General features: G+C 36.7%; 1 protein-coding gene across 24 annotated transcripts in view; it reads left to right on the forward strand.

Moving 5' to 3' along the window:
* Positions 1 to 17,588, forward strand: part of KCNMA1 (potassium calcium-activated channel subfamily M alpha 1) — a 505,772-nt gene that overhangs the window by 233,797 nt on the left and 254,387 nt on the right. For all 24 annotated transcript variants that reach the window (XM_055720090.1, XM_055720092.1, XM_055720089.1 and 21 more), the window contains one exon: positions 2,251 to 2,312. In XM_055720090.1, the coding sequence (XP_055576065.1) occupies positions 2,251 to 2,312 (62 nt within the window). The remainder of the gene's footprint in view (positions 1 to 2,250; positions 2,313 to 17,588) is intronic.

The following is a 17,588-nucleotide window of genomic DNA, read 5'->3' on the forward strand; positions in this document are numbered from 1 at the left end:
CTTAGTTCAGAGAAAATTGGGCCTTGGGATCACTGTTCATCATAATTTAGGGTATATTGTCCACAAGTTCTATTCTTCACATTAGTTTCTTAGAGATGGTGAGACTCTTACCAGCTGATATGAATTTAATAGCTTATTTCACCTTACAACACCTGTACACATCTGATCAATAGTCTATTTTAATGAAAGAAGACTTGAACTCTAGGTGTTAAGATTATATTAGATGTAGGTAGTAAAAATGTTATTTGAAGTGTTTCATGCCTCAGACCTTGTTTTTGACTCTCAGATCTCACTGATTTGGGTGATAAGACAACAGGTATTTGTACTCCAGGCAAAATGCTGTTTCTCGGACATTCACAAAGCAAAAAGTTATGGTCAGCAAGATCTAAAAGGCATGAAAAATGAATTTTAAGCAATTGAATAAAATTTCTTGACAAGTTGTAGTAATTATATAATATTGAGAAATTAACGAGTTTCTTACTTTTATTGGAAAATATATGCATGTTTGATTTTGGCCCTGTGGAGCACCAGAATTTGGTTATATAATTAAACCTTGCTTCAGATACTGTCATTACAGCATTGAACGATAGCTTAGAGTAAAGAAACTTCTACATTGTTATTTCAGTAAATCTACTTAGAACTGCATGATCCTCGTGTTGTCTGAGCTATGCCTGTCAGGCTCCTTCCTAATACGACAGCTTCAGAAAAAGGTCTGAAGCATGTATTGAATGAAGATATTTTTGTTTCAGTGCTCATCTGTTACTCAAACAGTCAAGATTGTCAAGAAAAGTAGCAAAAGTGATGGTAGTATGCATTAGTTTTGGTATTCATACACAGCAATAGATCTGCTCAGTCAGAACTGGAATGACACAACTAGTTTATTTCACATGTGGCTGTTCAGCTTCTTAAGTTTTAGCCATTTCTGACCAGAGAAGCTCTATTTTAACTGGTAGTTTGAGAAGCTGCGTGTCCCCGTAGTTAATACGCTGGTTTACCCAATCCTGAAGTGATCAGTTCTCCGAGTTCATTTTAAGGGATGTTACTTCTATGCAGCTACTCGAGACATGCCTGCCATAAGACTAAGGGACATTTTGTTTTGATTCTGTAGACCAGCAGTTCAGATGAGTTGCAGGAGACAAGTTTTTCCATCTGTTTCCCATCCTCAGTGCAGCTTGCAGGAATCTTTTCTGATTTCTTCCAGAACAATTGCATTTTAGGATACAAAAAATAGCTTATTGGGTTCATGTTTTCGGATTCTAAATTACCCAGCCGATGGCATTGTTCAGGAGACAGAAACCCAGAGTAAGAATAACCTAAATTTAAGTCACTATGGGTACGCGAAGTATTATGTAGCTCATGATTCCTCAAGCCAAAATTCGAATTACGCCGTCCTGTGTAGATGCAGACCTGCTCTGGGTAGGATGTGAAACTGCTTCTTCCCACAAAGTTGGAGAATCTTTGGTAGCCAGTAGAACAGACAGTTGTATTGGGTTTACGTTCAGAAAAAAGAAATTAGAGACAGACGAATTGTGATTAATCCAGCTTCTGCTGGACCTAGCCAGAAAAGCAAGTTCTACCTTGTTAATAAGGGCTGGATACTAGACCTAACAAAATTACTCCATTCAAGAACTTTAAAAGATTTAAAGAGGAGGAAGCATCGTGACCACAAGGTTTTTGGGTTGTATATTCATTGCATCAAGACATGCTGCATCTTGCGATTGTTTTAACCTGTGTGAAAGTTAACTATAGTCTCAGTGGACAGGAGTACAGAATAAATATGCATTTTTACATAGCCTTACGCTTAGCCAGTGGATTTCACAGCCACATACAGAAATGGAAATTCAGTTTAATCTGTCATCACTCCTGGTTTACATACAAATGAGCAGAAACTCAGTACAGTTCTCAAGGATAGGTCTGATAAAGCTGTAGTGTGATTTGAATGTCATGCAGTAGGGTTGCTTGCCACTTGAAATTAAGTAATATAGTTTAGCAGAGGTTAGGATCTAGGACTTAATTGTATCCTGGGTTTCCCTAGGCTAGGATTCAACTTCTTTGTGTCTCTTTTTCAATGCAAGAAAGCATTCTTTGAAAATATATAGTGCTTGAAATTAAAGTAGGAGTAGCTTTCTAAAGAAAGTGACAGCTGAAATAAAAACCCATTAGGTTATGATTTATTGTCTTTGTGTGTTTTTGTGTGTAAAAGTTTCACTTCAACACTGTTAATAATGAATCTCTTCTTTTCTTTTCTAGGTTGTCTTAGTCTTCGCTCTTAGTATTGGTGCTCTTGTAATATACTTCATAGATTCGTCAAAGTGAGTATTCTAGTACATATTCCTTACCCTCCTTTCCTGCAGCAGTTATACATCTTTAAATTGCTCCATTCATCTACTTCAAATCAGCGCTTGGTCTCATCACCTGAGCGCGAAGAACTTTATAATAGTGCTTGGTCTACTGAAATAATTCAAGAATGGGAAAAAGATCTTATATTAAAAAAAAAATCTTATATAAAATGGAAAAAGATCTTACAGATTGAACGCAGTCACATTGCATCTGTAGAATGTAGAGAAAAACTACTTCTGTGTGTTGAGATTATACATACTGTTATAAAATGGTTGTTTTTATGTTCATTGGGTGTATGTAGAATGGCTCAAATTCCAGACTAGGATAACAAATACGTGAGAATATTCACCAAAAAATTAGTTTGCAGGAGGAAAAAAGTGTCGTAGGAGACTGACTTGGAACGCTTCTGAAAAACTCTGAATGAATTAGTATGAGCATTATATATTGCATATCTGTTCAGACTTCAAACTCCTCGGTTCGATAGATTTTTCCCAAGACAAGGTGAGCCAGTAAAAACGTGCAAAGCATGTCAGTATTTTTTTAGATTTACACCAACATTATTGTATAGTGTTGCAGTTTTGGCCAGGCAATAGAAAGTTTCATCCTGACCTTTTGAGGTATGTGATGGTTTGATACAAACTGGTGTAACTAGAAATATCCTCTCTGCGATCGTTCGTACATCACCCTTGCTTTTGTATCAAGCTGGACACTGTCAGTGGCGTTAACAGGCAAATTGGTAACCTAACACGTAAGAAACCAATAAAAAGGGACTTAATAGAATATTACTCTGATGAATCCAGTTATTTTGGGAGGATGATATTCTAAAGTATCAATAGCATTTTAAAGCTGTAGGACTACATATGTGCAGCTTTTCTCCCAAGTAGTTTTCGGCTTGCTGTTACTGCAGCAGGTAGGAGAGTATGCTGGAGTCACCCCACGTGAGCCAGCCTAGCTGTCTGTAACAGCAGTGGTTATGTTCTACAACAATCCTTATGTGGCTCAGAAAATTAGGCGTTTCACCATTGATGTTTGTACATACTGATATTTAGGTAGGTGGTAGCACCAGCAAAAGGCATTAAGTCCTGGCTTATCAGTGCTATATCATGTGCATTTCAAGCCATACCTTTGTAGCCTCGGTGTGTCAAACGTAACACAAGTAACTAACACAGAGATTTTCTTTGTGGAGAAGAGCCAAGTGGTGGGAAAACTCAAGCTCTGTCTTGAGCTCCCTTGAAAGGGACGACAATGATTTTTCCTTCTTAACATTGCAGTGAGCATTCTCATTAGTTTTAGCAATTTTTTCTTTATTATGTCACTACTGAAGCACGTAAGGTAGTGATTTTCTAAAGACCTTTTAAAAAACTTTTTGAAACACAAGGGCAAAACTTCTGGGTGCCCAACGTATCCAGGTCGAAAGTGTCAAACAGAATAAAACCTGTTTCAATTTCAGACCAACAAAATACAGCTATGTGTTTGGGCAGTTTTCTTTTGGAAAACTAATGGATTTGATAATGATTTTTAGGCATTGCATTCTAGAGACCTTTTTAAATTGTTTTTAATCAAGGAGAACAAAACTAACAACGTGGGAGATTTCTCTGACATGGTTAAGGTTTCAGCAGGCCGCTTAATCTATGTACTGCTACCAGCTTATTTGGCTGCTCTGCGAGCGGGGATAGCAAAATGTTTTAAGTGTAGGTTTCTCTGGGTTTTCAGCTAACATCGTACTTCCAGCTGCAGTTTAAATTCAGCAGCCTCAAGTTAGTATAGTCTGCTTCCACACTTTGCCTTTGTTTTCTCCTGCTACTCTTACCCTACTTCTCACACACCTTTGTCTTTTTTTTTTTTTTCTTTTTTTAATACTTATTAGTAGTTTAATTCAGGTTAGAAACTCCCCTGATATATCCCTGAAGGGAAAATTCTGCTTTATTCTGTATTAGCAGCTGACCTGACACACATTTCAGCAATGTAGAGTCAACTGTAGCAATATATCCGTCAATTTAAGGTTCCCAAGTGCATGATTAGTAAAAGTAATTCATTTCAGAATTTGGTTAAACAGTGAGTAATGAAGGTGTGGTGAGAGGAAGGCTTGTGATATCCTCAACAAAACAACTGGAAGAACAGAAACTATAGCTTTGCCAGGAGCAGTGGAGACAGCCAGGGTTTAGTGCTCACACCCACCAGACAGATAGCGACATACACTGCGGCGTGCTTTCGCTGGACAATGCATTCCATAGCTGTTGTATTCCACCAGTGCCACGGACACTTAGCTGTCACTTGATCTTATGCATAGAGTGACAAAAAAATCGTGTCTTCAATCCAAAGCTGAAGAGTACTAGTGTAAGCATTTGTCTAAACCAAAATGCCAGTGATCTGTTCAGCCAAGGCTTTTAATCTGTTAGTAGATCTTCAGATGCGGTGGCAGATACCTCCACAATCCCACATGACTTCATATGTAAGGGGCATCAAGAAAGATGGGAATAACAGCACCACTTTCTTAGATAGCGAAGGAAGGGGAAAGAGTGGAAAGACCGCTGAGTTTTTTCACGCAAGGATGTGTGTCGTGATTAATTCTAGTGGAAGACACTGGGGAAGTCAGTAAGGTTCGTACTGAAGGTACTACCCATCGCTCCCGGTGCTATATTCATGGTGTAGGGAAGGTGACTAGGGGCAAAATGAGTGCCACCACAGCTGTTGAGAGGAGGGTAAACTAAAGCATTTTGATGGAACCCAGGTCATCACTGGAAGCGACACTCTCCCAGTCTAGTACTACATAAAATAGCATTGCACTTGGCATACCGTTTGCAGAGATCTGAGCTCAGAAAACAGTGCAGCTTCATTAGCGTAGTATCCCCCAGACCAGTTAGTCCTACATGTCAGCAGAGCCAATTAAGCTGCTTTGCGTTGCTGCTGTACTAATTCTGGTTCTGGCACAAACTTGGGCATCTCTGCACCATACGCCATTACAAAATATGGGCACAGTTGTGATGCAGTACAGCTGCTTCAATCGGAATTGACTGTTCTTAGTAAGAAGCACTACTGAACTCACCTTTCAAGAAAGGTTCTAAACAAAATCACAAAAATTACCATTCCTGGTGGAAAGAATGAAGGTTCTTTATTGTGAGAATTCCATTCCCCTTCATTAAGAATAATCTGTTGTTTATTCAATGCTTCTACTTTTTACAAGCCACCAGCTTGAATTGTTGTCCCCTAGTACTGCACGATGTATATAGAAAATTTTTCTTTAAAGTGAATATGTACCCTTTCAGTGATGCGTGGTAGAGACTAATGGAAAATTTCAGTTCTTAAACTGAGATTTTATTTAGCAGACAAATGACTAACTTGGCATCCCTGTCAATTAAATCCAGTCACTTCCTGATAGGAAATGTTTCACTTATTACTAAAGGACTAGACTCTTCCCTTCCTTTATTTGTAGGATCTCATTCCTAAAATACTGTTTTCTTGGACAATGGTATTTTTCAAAAAGTTAATTGTGAAATATTTGCCGAAGAGATATTATAAATATCACCCACATAATTATTTTAATCTTTATGTAACAAATAACCAAATTGTTACAGTTTTCTTTTTAGAGATTCGATCACCTTTATGTCTGACTTCCATTTTTACTTTGAATAAAAGCAGAACGTTCAAAGTTGAACTTGTAAGCAGTTACTTAGAAGAGTTTTGATTAAGAAAGTGATCTACTTAGTATCCTATATCCTAGTGATGGTTCTTTTCAGATTCATGTTTCCTTTAAAATTTTTCATCAATGAATTTTTCAATGTAAGGAAATAATGGAAGTATCCTTCATTCCTAAGAGGAAAATCTGACTCGATATTTGACTTGATGTGGACTCTTTAGATCATTCTCTAGAGTCTGCTGTGTGTGCTGCAGTAGAATAGAGCTGGATGTCTGCCAATATTTTTTCATTTTCTGTGCTTTTTTGTAAGTAGTTTTCACAACCTTCCTCCTTCCTGTGTCTGCTTTTTCTACATGGAGAAAAATAAACAGGTATTTTAATACATATAAAAGTACTTATCTCAGTTTTATTTATGTCAGCATTAAAGATGAATTGCCTGTTTTCATTTCCATTTGTTATCCTGATCTCTGGATATCATACTGAATTAGTGACTTGAATAGAGTAGAGAATAACATTTGCTTGCCATGATAATTTGTAGGCACGGTCAGTGAAAGCACTAGCAGAGAACTCAATTTCCCGCTAAACCAGTAACTCAGGGCTCCTGTTTTCTATTTCTTGTAATGGCAGTAGCATGGAAACTGCTTATGATCTGAATCATCCGTTTCTGCTCCAGTTCTGTTTTCTCTTCTGGGGTGCAATGCAGTGTAATATGCAACCGTGGATATAAGCTGTGCTTTTCAGGCACAGAACTTTATTTATTTATTTATTTTCCAAAGAGCTTGCTTTCTAATGACCAGTTATTACTGTCCTGTCTGTTGAAGTTTGCCTCATTTACTGGGGTCCCTTCAGTACAAACTGACATCAATGTATAGATAATAAAGCCCATCAATGGCAAGGTGAAAACATGCAAACTCTCACAACTTGCTTAATATGTTCTACTTGCATGTGTTTTTCGGATTAGTTATTTGGAGTTGTTTGTATTTTTAGAGGCACCACTGGTGTTATCCCTAAATAGCTCATTTTTCCAATACTGTGTCACGTATTGTACTTGCTTAGAGTTGTACATAAAAGTGCCATCTGGTAATGAGTATAAAACAGCTGGATCTAAGAACAACAGTGGCACTGTGAATAGGGAGATTTATACAAATATACATACAGATGTATAGGTTCATTCTGAGCTCTGAACTTGATCTTAACTGGTATGTTCTTAACCAGACAGCTTTATTTCTTTTTATACGTGGAAAATAGAAAGGGTAAACTTAAAGACAACTCTACTTTTATTAAACCTTCTATATATTTATGTATATCTGAGAAGATTTCAGAAGTACTTGATCCTTTCACATACTGATTGTGTAAATTCCCCTTTGTTTTGATCCGATACCTAAGGAACCTGAATACTGTTCAAATGTAAAACTAGCAAGTTTGTCTTAAGTATAGCATAAGGAAAATGCCCTTATTCTGATTCTCAGTTTGATTTCTAAACTATTTTTTTTTAAATTATGTGCTTTTTGCAAATGTGTCTATACTAGACTTTCCTTAAAGCTTTCCAAGTTTCTAAAACTATCAGAAAATACATATCCTCCTCATCTCCATAACCCTTTCCTCAATGCTATGACAGGAGAGCGAGCGCAAAGATGTACTTTTAGCTATTACGTACTAGGGTTTCATTGACACAGATCATACTTTACTCTATGAGAGTGTGAGACCTTGGCCTCTTTGGAATTGCATTAGTTGTGAATTAAACGTGAAGAGTACGGGATAACGCAATTTAAAGCACAGTTTTAATTGATCAGATGAATTATCTTTTCAGTTTTGTTCTAGGATATAGTTTATTGAGGTAGCGTTTTTTGACAATGAACTACAAATTTAATTTCAAACAATCAAATCGTTTATAGAAGAAAAAAGAAAATACCTTCAATTGTTAAACTTTGTCGTGTGTGCAGCTTAACTGCTGATATTCTAATGCATCATTATTCGTTCTTTTGTCCAGCTTTGATTAAAATATGTATGTGCACACCAAAAGTATCCATGTATATGTTTGACTGCATAAAAATACATGCTCAGTTAATGACACATTAACTGTATTTTTGTGTGGATGACTTTTAGAAAGGATTGTCATTCCCTCCTGGGATACAGTTTTCTTGCGCTTTGTGTTTATTTAGAGTGAAGCAAGTCTTTGTTACATGCTTGCTTAGTAACAATATTGGCTAGAAACACCTATGCCAGAGATGCTGTACTAGAAATTGCTTAACAAAACGGTGCAAAATAAGAAGTCTGGTTTCTTGCTTTGGAGGATTCACATTGTTTTCTCCCATTGTTTGGGAATAGATTAGGAAGGATGCATTGGATATAAGTATTCTATTTGAGGAATTTTCTGTGTGATAGCACAAGGAGAAAAGTGTCATTAGCAAGTTCTCTTGGAATGTTTTACTAGCAAAATGTTAGGGTTTTTTTCCTAAGTGGCACTTTATTTAAAGTTCTTTTGAACTCTATTTTTCTGTGGGAATATTTGAGGATAAGCTGTGACTGTGTACCATGTTTGGCTTTGCTGCTTGTTCGCTACTGCTGTTGTCTTGTCTTGTGAAAGAGATTTGATTTAGTGCAGCACAATGTGCTATAGAAATATGACAAGGCTGATGAGGGTTATTTATTTAAATGTGTTACAGATACAGGCTGTCAATGCCCAAGAGAATTCACATCTTTCTCATTTGTTTAGGCTGTGTTACCTCTTTTGCAGATATGCTGACGTATGAACTTTGAGTAGTTCAGTAAGTCTGTAAACATCAAAAATTAAGCATTTTTAGGTACCAATCTCATATTTTCATTACAAATCAGTCAGCTTTTCCACATCACCTGGATTAATCTGTAGAACATTTTGATGAATCTTTCTCAGTTTCATGGTTCTTAGGGGAAAAAGCAGTTGAAATTTCAGTTGTAAATCAAACAAATGCTGTTGCATCTGAATTTCAAGTGAATCCCATCGGTCTGATCTGTCTATAAAAAGAAGTAAGATGTATCTAAGGTCATCAGAAATGTAGTTCTTAGAGAAAGTTCATTGTTTTGGTCTTTGATTTTGTTATTCCACAAAACAGTCTAATAAACTTTGTTATAAGCTTCAGGTTACAGTTTAATTGTTTTGGTTTTCTAAATGTTGTGAATGTATTTTTCTTTTACATTTCTATGTCTTGCATTCTTTAAAATAATGCTGTTTTCTGCTTCAATAAAGAATTTTTGAGCCATGCTGTATCATTTTGCTGAGGACATCCCTGGCTGTTCAGGCTTCTATGCTCATAAGTATTGCATTTACCAATATTTTGAGTGCATACAGATTCTACGTAGCATTTCAGTCTTCATGTTTGAGGAATTAAGTAGGGCTTAAATATAGCACTAAGCTTTGTGTCAACCCTTTCTACTTACGGTGAAATTTACTCTTGCAAAAATATTTTTATTATGTTTATAACCCCCTTCTTTGTCTTACTATACTCATTAACCCACACTAAGTGGCCACCAGAGGATTCCTTCATATTTTAAGTACACATTAGAGTTAATATGTATACTTTTTTTTTTTTTCTCCTGATGGATGAGTAGAGATGGAGCAGATGACTTAAAATTCTGGGATCTGGTTCAAGGAAATGTTTTTAGATGATATTTACCATTGCTAACATTGCCAAAATTGCAGTGGTCTGTATCTTGGCAAGTAGATGAAAACAGTATTATACCCTCTATAATGAGAATTGTTGGGAAATAATACAGTCGGTCTCATACAGACTAAGTTCCCCATGGTACCCTGCAGCCAGTCTCCTAATCAATTTTGATTTTTTAAATTTTTTTTGGCTCGTTTTAATTTTGTTAATACTGCTGCAATTTCTGGCCATTTCTGTAAGCTGATAATTTTTGTCTCATGCTTAAGTAAATTCAGCTCAGTTTGTTCTCCCCACCTCTCTTTTACAAAAAAAAAGGGGTGGCAAAATAAAGAGTTAATTCCTAAAAACAGCTCTTAGTTTTATGAAATGCTTGATAGTCAAATGGATTGATAGGTGTCATTTTCTGATGCAAAGAAAATTGAGGTTAAATATGTAAATTAGTTTCTCTGGAGTCATTACTTTCGGGTCACTTGGCTTTACTATTGTAACAGAAATATAACTTCAGCTGTTCCTACTGCTGATTCTTGGCAAATGACAGAATGTATAGTTGATGAAGAGTCTGTCAGCACCCTTTCAACTGATACAGCATTAAGTAACATTTTAAATTATAAGTAGGGGCTAATATTGTCTTTACTGTGTTTGTAGTAGATAAACAACTGAATGTACACCGTTGATGGTTTAATTGAGAAGCGATTTGTAGAAGAAAGCCTTATTTGTGGCAATGAACGTTAATTTTCTTCACTGCTCTGCAAAATTTCATGGGAAAATGTCCATAGCTAAGATTCATTGCTTTCATAATAGTATGCTACAGGTGCAGCCAGGTGGGTACGCAATGCAGTGCATGGTCTCTGCAGGCAATTGAATACCAGAAGGATGGAAGGCTTTTGTTGGGTGCAGATGGTGTTGATTATGAGTGAAATCCAGCAACAAGAGTGATGTGATTATTGACAGGTAAAAGAAACAAGCCAGAGTGTGAGTGTGGGAAGCCCAGATAATTATCCTCCATGTGTTAGCATACACTTAGATGCCTAGAACAAAGGGATGAGTTATGCCTATAGGTTTTCTGAGTTTGTTGGTAGATACCTGTCCCTTGAGATACAGCTACCAATCATTATAGGTGTTATCTTCCTTGAATTATTAAAAAAGATGGATATAGTGAGGCATGCCTGTAGAAATTAGATGTGTGTTTTACACGTTACCCATCTCTTAGCTCAGTGTTTGCATTTGTTCTCTGATATGTTCAGAGAGCTCGAGTGTGGTAAGTTATGTGCAGGTAAGATCTTTAAAACACTATCTGAATATCTCTTCCAATCTACTTGGGAGTTGAGGAAGATTGTAAAACTCATTTATAAAACTTTCTGGTAATTCTTCAGCTAGATTATAATCATAGAGAATTATAATTCTTCTTTATGTGTTTGTCATATTGATGTAACAACACTGGATCACAATGATTTTCTCTATTTTTACATAATCACTGGGTAGGCAATATGGAAATATCCTGTTTTCTCCAGACAAAACAATGCAATGAAGTTTCTATTAATTGACGCCAGTAGATAGTGTTTGCTCAATGCTCAAAATTAATTGTTGCAAATGGATTAAATGAGAAATACTGTCAATGAGTTTCAGATAAAATGGTAAGAAAGAAAAAACTTCCTTCTGTTATAATTGGTAAATCAAGCTCTGGGTAAATTTCCTTGGTATTATACAGAAATTATTAATTGTGATACACAACCTTGATTTGATAAATTGCAAGCGGATAAATTTTCTGAAGTGTTAAGTCTTGTAAAACATTTATGTAAGGTGAAAGTTTCTGGAAAACATAAAAAACGAGAAATTAATTTGTGGCATAAATAACGTGGCTTGTATATGCAGTTCTGGAAACAAGCCATTATTGTCTTCTATTTGGTTTCCTTTCCGTGTTTTACTAACTGTCTTATATTTCAACATGTAACTTTTTCAGCTGCCTTGGTGCAGAATCTCTGAATTGTTGAGACGGGGGGGGCCTCAAGAGATTGCTCAGTCCAGCCCTCCGGCTTCCAGCGGGGCTACCTACAGCAGGTTGCTCAGGACTCTGCCCAGTATGGTGTTGAGTATCTCCAAGGATGGAGATTCTAGACTTTCTGGGCGACCTGTTCTGGTGTTTGATCACCTTCACAGTCAAATGCGGCGTGTTTTTTCTTCTGTTAAATTGCAATTCCATGTAATTCAGCTAATGTCATTTCCTCTTATCCTGTCATTTGGTATCACTGAGAAGAATCTGGCTCTGTTTTCTTTACTCGTGAAGGAGGTTCCATAACTATTTATGCACATTGCTAAGATCCTGCTGGGCCTTTTCTTTTCTGGACAAAAAACTCCCAGCTTTCACAGCCCTCCTCATATTGACAGTGCTCCAGTTCCTTAATATTTTTGTGGCCCTTCACTGGTCTCCCTCCTGTCTGTCTGTGTCCCCATGCTCGGGATACATTTCCTAATGCAGCCCATGCTGCTGCTGACCTTTACTACAAGGGCACATTGATGGCTTACAGTCAGCTTCTGCACCAGCCCCCTCGGGTCCTGTTCTGCAAAGTTGCATGCTAAGGAATCACTGAAGCTCAAGCTTCTATCATTTTGTTATTCCAAAAATCAGTCACCAATTTTCAATAACAAAATTTTATATGTGCAGTGGTATTTAGCCACTTTATTTGTCTTAATATGTTGCCAGATAGGTGCCTCCGTAAATATCAGTCACTTGAATTAATAGTGTTTACACTGAACATAGCAGGCTTAAGAATTTGATCTTCAAGAAGCAAAGTCTTCGTTTTTCATGAGCCAATTCTTACAGGGTTTAAATTTTCAGAATCTCTTAGAATATTAACTGGTCAAATGAAAGTATCTTATTTCAAGAATCAGATCCTTTGTTTTTAAGGGCTACATGGAACTTCCTAATGTTTTTTTTGGAAGCACTTTGCCGTTAGTTTTTCCTTCTCCAATTTCTACTGAATAGCCAGAAATTTGGTTTTGATAGGGACAAAAGTCAGGGTCGTGGGCATGTTTGCAGGAGAGCACTACACGTTGCACTCTCTAGTTTCTCTCTTTTAAAGATGACTGGAGGAAACTCAGCTCTGAATTAAAAGGTGTCTAATTTAAATATGCTGTTAGCTATGTTTACATAACAAACTTTTTTCAAAGGAGCTGGATTTTAGACTAAAACCTGGCTTCATTTTTTGGTGAAGAGGAAAGTAAAAATTTCTAGACTAACACCAGTAGAATTATCTTAAGCCTTGGCAAGGCCTCAAAGCATGCTTCTTTTTCTACACCATTGTATCAGAAATATGTAGAAAAAATAATGAGAGAGTCTGGAGAAAAACAGGAATGATGAAAAGTTTAGGAAACTTCTTGGGACAGATAAGTTAAAGGAATGAGGAGTGGTTGTTGGAAAGGATTTATTTAGCCTGAGGAAGGAAGAAAACTTCCATCTTGGGTTTTGGTTGGGAGAGCAGAAATGGCACCATTCCAATGTGTAAATGAAAGGGTAACCAAAGGTCATCCCTATGCTGTCCTGAGACACTATACAATCTGTAGAATTTACAATTTTGCAGATTTAGTTTGGGTCTTAAGGAAAGTTTGATAGCTGGAACAGTGGTGAAATATCAGAGGAGATAACCTAGAATGGTTGTGGAATTTCCTGCAAAAGAAGCTCTGAAGAAAATAAAATACCTGGTATCTCAGTTGTACATGTACTTGGTTATACTCTGGTTGGTGGGATGTTGGACTAGGTGATGATTAGGTCTTCTGTAACATACAGGTGACTGAGTGGCCTGGGACACAGAATGGAAATGAAGACCATTTTATTGCTCTGATCTAAGCCTGTGGAGCAGGAAGGCTATCTATACCATATCAATCTTACAATTTTATTTTTATTTTTTTTCTAAAAAATACTTCTGATAAAAAGTCAACATTGAAGACCCTCACCTTTGTACCACAGCTTATTATTTATGATAATAAACTCTTGAGATTCTAAACAGGCTGAAATGGATCCAGGCAGAAGGAATATGCGTGATACTTTCTGGCCCGGGGCACGCTTCCTTTTCATAACACTTTGCAGTTCAAGGTTATGATTACTCAGATAAGAGTTTGGTCTTTTAGAGTACCTGATCAGTGAGAAATGTTGTTGATTTTATTTATTTCATCCAGAGGCTGTGTGTAGGCACACAGGAATGCCTCTGAGGATTTGGTGTTAGAAGTTAGGATTTTATAGCATGTCTTAAAATTAGTAAAAATCCAACAAGTATGTAGTACCACCAGGTAGAAATTTCTTTTTTGCCTTAACTGGGTTGCAATTCAGTTCTGTTATCTCATGACAAATACCATTCATGGCAAGAAAGTTTATATTGGCACTTCTGGAGCTGTATTAAGTAGTCAAAAAAAAAGCATCGTTTGCACATATATGTTACAGTCTGCTTTTAAGTCAAATTCTTTTGTGTCTGCTGTGTTTAGGAAAAAATATTTTTTATTTGTTCTTTTTTCGGGGTTTGTAGTGTTTTTTTCGTTTATTTTTTGGGTTTTTTTGGTTTAGTTTGTTGGTTTTTTTCAGGGGGGTGTTCTTATGCTTTATGTGGGATACCTGTGTTCCTTTAATGGGGCTGGGGGAAGACAGTGGCTTGATAAAGACTATAGGAGATTGTTCCCTTACCTGGCTATTTTACTCCAAACAACTGCCCATTGTTAAAGGGCATTTGAATACCACTGGCTGGTATTCAACACTAGGATGTGTGGAACTGCATCTTTCTTTCCCAATGAATTGCTTCTGCTTTTGTGTACTGAGAAATCAAAAGGCATCAGGGTAAATGTCAGGGTGAAAACGGACTGCAAATTGACAGCTGCTTGTAGCTGATTCCTGGTAGTCTACATTGCTTTCTAGCCCTGGTTTGGGAAGATTGTCCCCATCTGCTCTAAATTCCATTAGTTTTTGTAGGGCAGGATCTCAGTGTTTGATTTGTGCAAGAGTAAGGAAAATCTTTTATGTGAAGGTTCAAAGATGATGTCAGGTGCAATCAAACATGTCTAGAAAACTATACTTGTAAAATACATTTTAAGTTCTGTAGTTTACCTTCTGCTGCCCTGTTTGCATAAATCTTGCAGTAGTTTTGATGCCATACTCAATTCCTATCTGTGCATGAACTCATAGGTTTGTGAGGCCAGTGAAACCAGAGTAGTAAAAGTATCTCTGTTATCTCAGAACCCCAGAACCAATATCCTTTTTAAATTTCCATGCATATCTAGTCATTTCTCTTCTGATTCAAGGCAGGGACTGGTGCTACTGTTGGTGTTTTCCTCGTCTTCTGTAGATAGTAATATGAAATGTTCCTTCCTTGGACACTTGAAATTGGTCTGAACTGTGCTTTAGGGTATAATTGTATGGTGTTTCCATGGGATGACGAAATAATTGCAATAGATTTTCTGTTTCTTAATCCTGTTGTTTGCTAGTCTAGTAAATTTATGTCTATTTTTAAAATTATATATAATATTTGTGTTACAGCACAACATGTTATGCTGCTTCTGAAGAGCAAACTGTTACATGGTGGCTTAAGTTACAATTTATTGATCACGATTGTGTCTCTGAAAAATAATTTGCTTTCTATACAACAGCAATAACATAATAAGCATATTGATGCCGTTATACTTGCATATACATTCTTTTGATGACAACTTGGATCTGAACTTAAGAAATACAGATTAAAAAAATGTAGGCTAGCTTTTCATTGCAGCTTAGATTTCAGTAACTTTTACTGGGAACAAGTATCTGGAAATCTGTCCTGTGTTTATTTTCACCATTTAGTGCACGCAATAATTTGGAGGTCAGTTTGTGAAATTTAACTGTATAGATCACATTTATGGCGTGCTCAGTTTCACTTCTTTGTTTTCACAAACTCATACTGTGCTGCTTGATGTGTTTGCAGTATTGCCATGAGAACATATTCCTAAATTACATTTTAAATTCTTTGAAAAACCACATTGGTATAAAATTGATATACAGGTTAGAACCTTTCTTTCCTCCGCACCCCCCCCCCCCCCCTTTTCCTCTTTTCAGATGAATCTCTGCATTTTGTATTTCATCCCAAAGCCTCTGACAAAGCATCTGCAAATGTTTCATCCCATGCTTTCTTTCCCTGTAGACAGATTAGTTGTGCACACTGAATTAACAGTGTTCTTCCTTACCGTTGGTGAAATTTACAAATCTATCCAATCAAAAAGCTAACTTGGATGAAGTTTTAAAAATACGAGATACCATATAGCTGTTTCCAAAACATGGCTTGCATAAAAGATTGCCTTTCAGAGTGAGGTTGGATGTACAGTCAGTGTCTTATCCTCTGCTTTTCAAGCTACAGATACAAATGAAGATCTGACCTCTTTTCCTTTTTTTCTTCCCTTTTCTCCTGACAGCTTGACAAATTGTAGCTTTTGGGACACCCCAGTAATTGATGAGTCATTTCTGCTTAAAAATAGAATTCCTTGCAGCAAGGACACCCATTCCACTTTTGATGCATATGTTGTTTCTGACAGAGTCACACGGCCAACTATGCCATGTTAATTAAGCAACTAGATAAAAACAACTTGCTCTTGAGCAAATACCAGAGTTGGAATCCAACAACACTCAGAAAAAAAAAAGGGAAATCCCGTATACGTGAATGTGTATACCTGTGTGCTTCCCCACCTTTCCTGTATTTGCTGACATGAGCCTTTTTTAGATATCTGGTACAATGTAATGAGCATAGCTATCCCACCTTTCCCTTTCTTTCTGGTTGGTTTTTTTTTGGGGGGGTTGTTTTGGTTTGTTTTGTTTTTCTTTTCCCCCCTTCTTTTTTTAAAACCCTCTGAGACCTGACTGAACACCAGCTTCACAAAGGGAATTGTAAGAGCCGATTAATCTGTACAGAAGAAAAGCTGTAAGGAAGCATTACAATGCTGTTATCCTTTTAATTGGTGTGGCACATGAAATACCCACAGGAAGAGTTCTGCAAGAGAACAGTGATCAAATGATCACTTCAGCAGTAGGTACCTGTGCTAGGGTACCCTATTCAAGCCTCAATCAGATAGAGAGCATAAAATAAAAGTGTGATAATAGTAAAAATAGCGATGTAAAGCATTGTAGTAGGTCTTGCTAACTTTAACAGTCATAAAGTGTTTCTTACTCTTATCAAACCTCTTGTGATTAGAGGCAGTGGGATGGACTGTCCTTGAGCAAAATTACTAGCTTGTGGCATATTTATTCCCCTGGTATCAGTGGGAATTATTTGGCCTCAAAAATAAAGACCACCCACTAATGTGGAACAATTTGATGACAACACAAAACTATAAAAATGTAATGTTTTCCTTGGAGATTTGGAGACTTGTTTTTCATCACATGATCTGCATCTTGATAAGCATTAGAAAGTGGGTTCTATGCAAGCTGGTTTCTTTGTAGCATCCATAAAACAATGAATTCTTGTCAGAAAATTGCAAAAGTTTGCTAGAGACAGCATGATACATGTAAGATTCATTGGACAATGCGAGTGTGATAGTCAGATGCTATACCTAATAGGTATATATACCTAAATACCTAAAAGGTATTGCATCAGCCATATGTGGTGTTCCCGTTACCCTTTTGAATTTAACATTTTCTCAAAACAAAGGAACTTTCTATTCACATGTAACTATTTAAATTCCTACTAATTATACTCCATCTCTACTGAGAAACATAATTTTTCAACAGATGGCTCAATTTCTATTCTTATGAGAAAATGGAGTTATAAGAATAAGGTTATATTGAGTATAGGAAGTATGTTCTGATATTATTTGTATTTATACTGTGAAACAGTATTCTTTCTGAGAAGTCGTCCGCTTAAGATAGCTGAACTGAGATAAACTAGTTTTGCTAGTCACAGTCAGACTAGTTGAAACACTCTTAGGTGAGTTAGATTTTAAATAATAGAAGACAGTACTGAAGT

The sequence above is a fragment of the Falco cherrug genome, chromosome 9 (genome assembly GCF_023634085.1).
Source record: "Falco cherrug isolate bFalChe1 chromosome 9, bFalChe1.pri, whole genome shotgun sequence".
Classification (NCBI taxonomy): Eukaryota; Metazoa; Chordata; class Aves; order Falconiformes; family Falconidae; genus Falco; species Falco cherrug.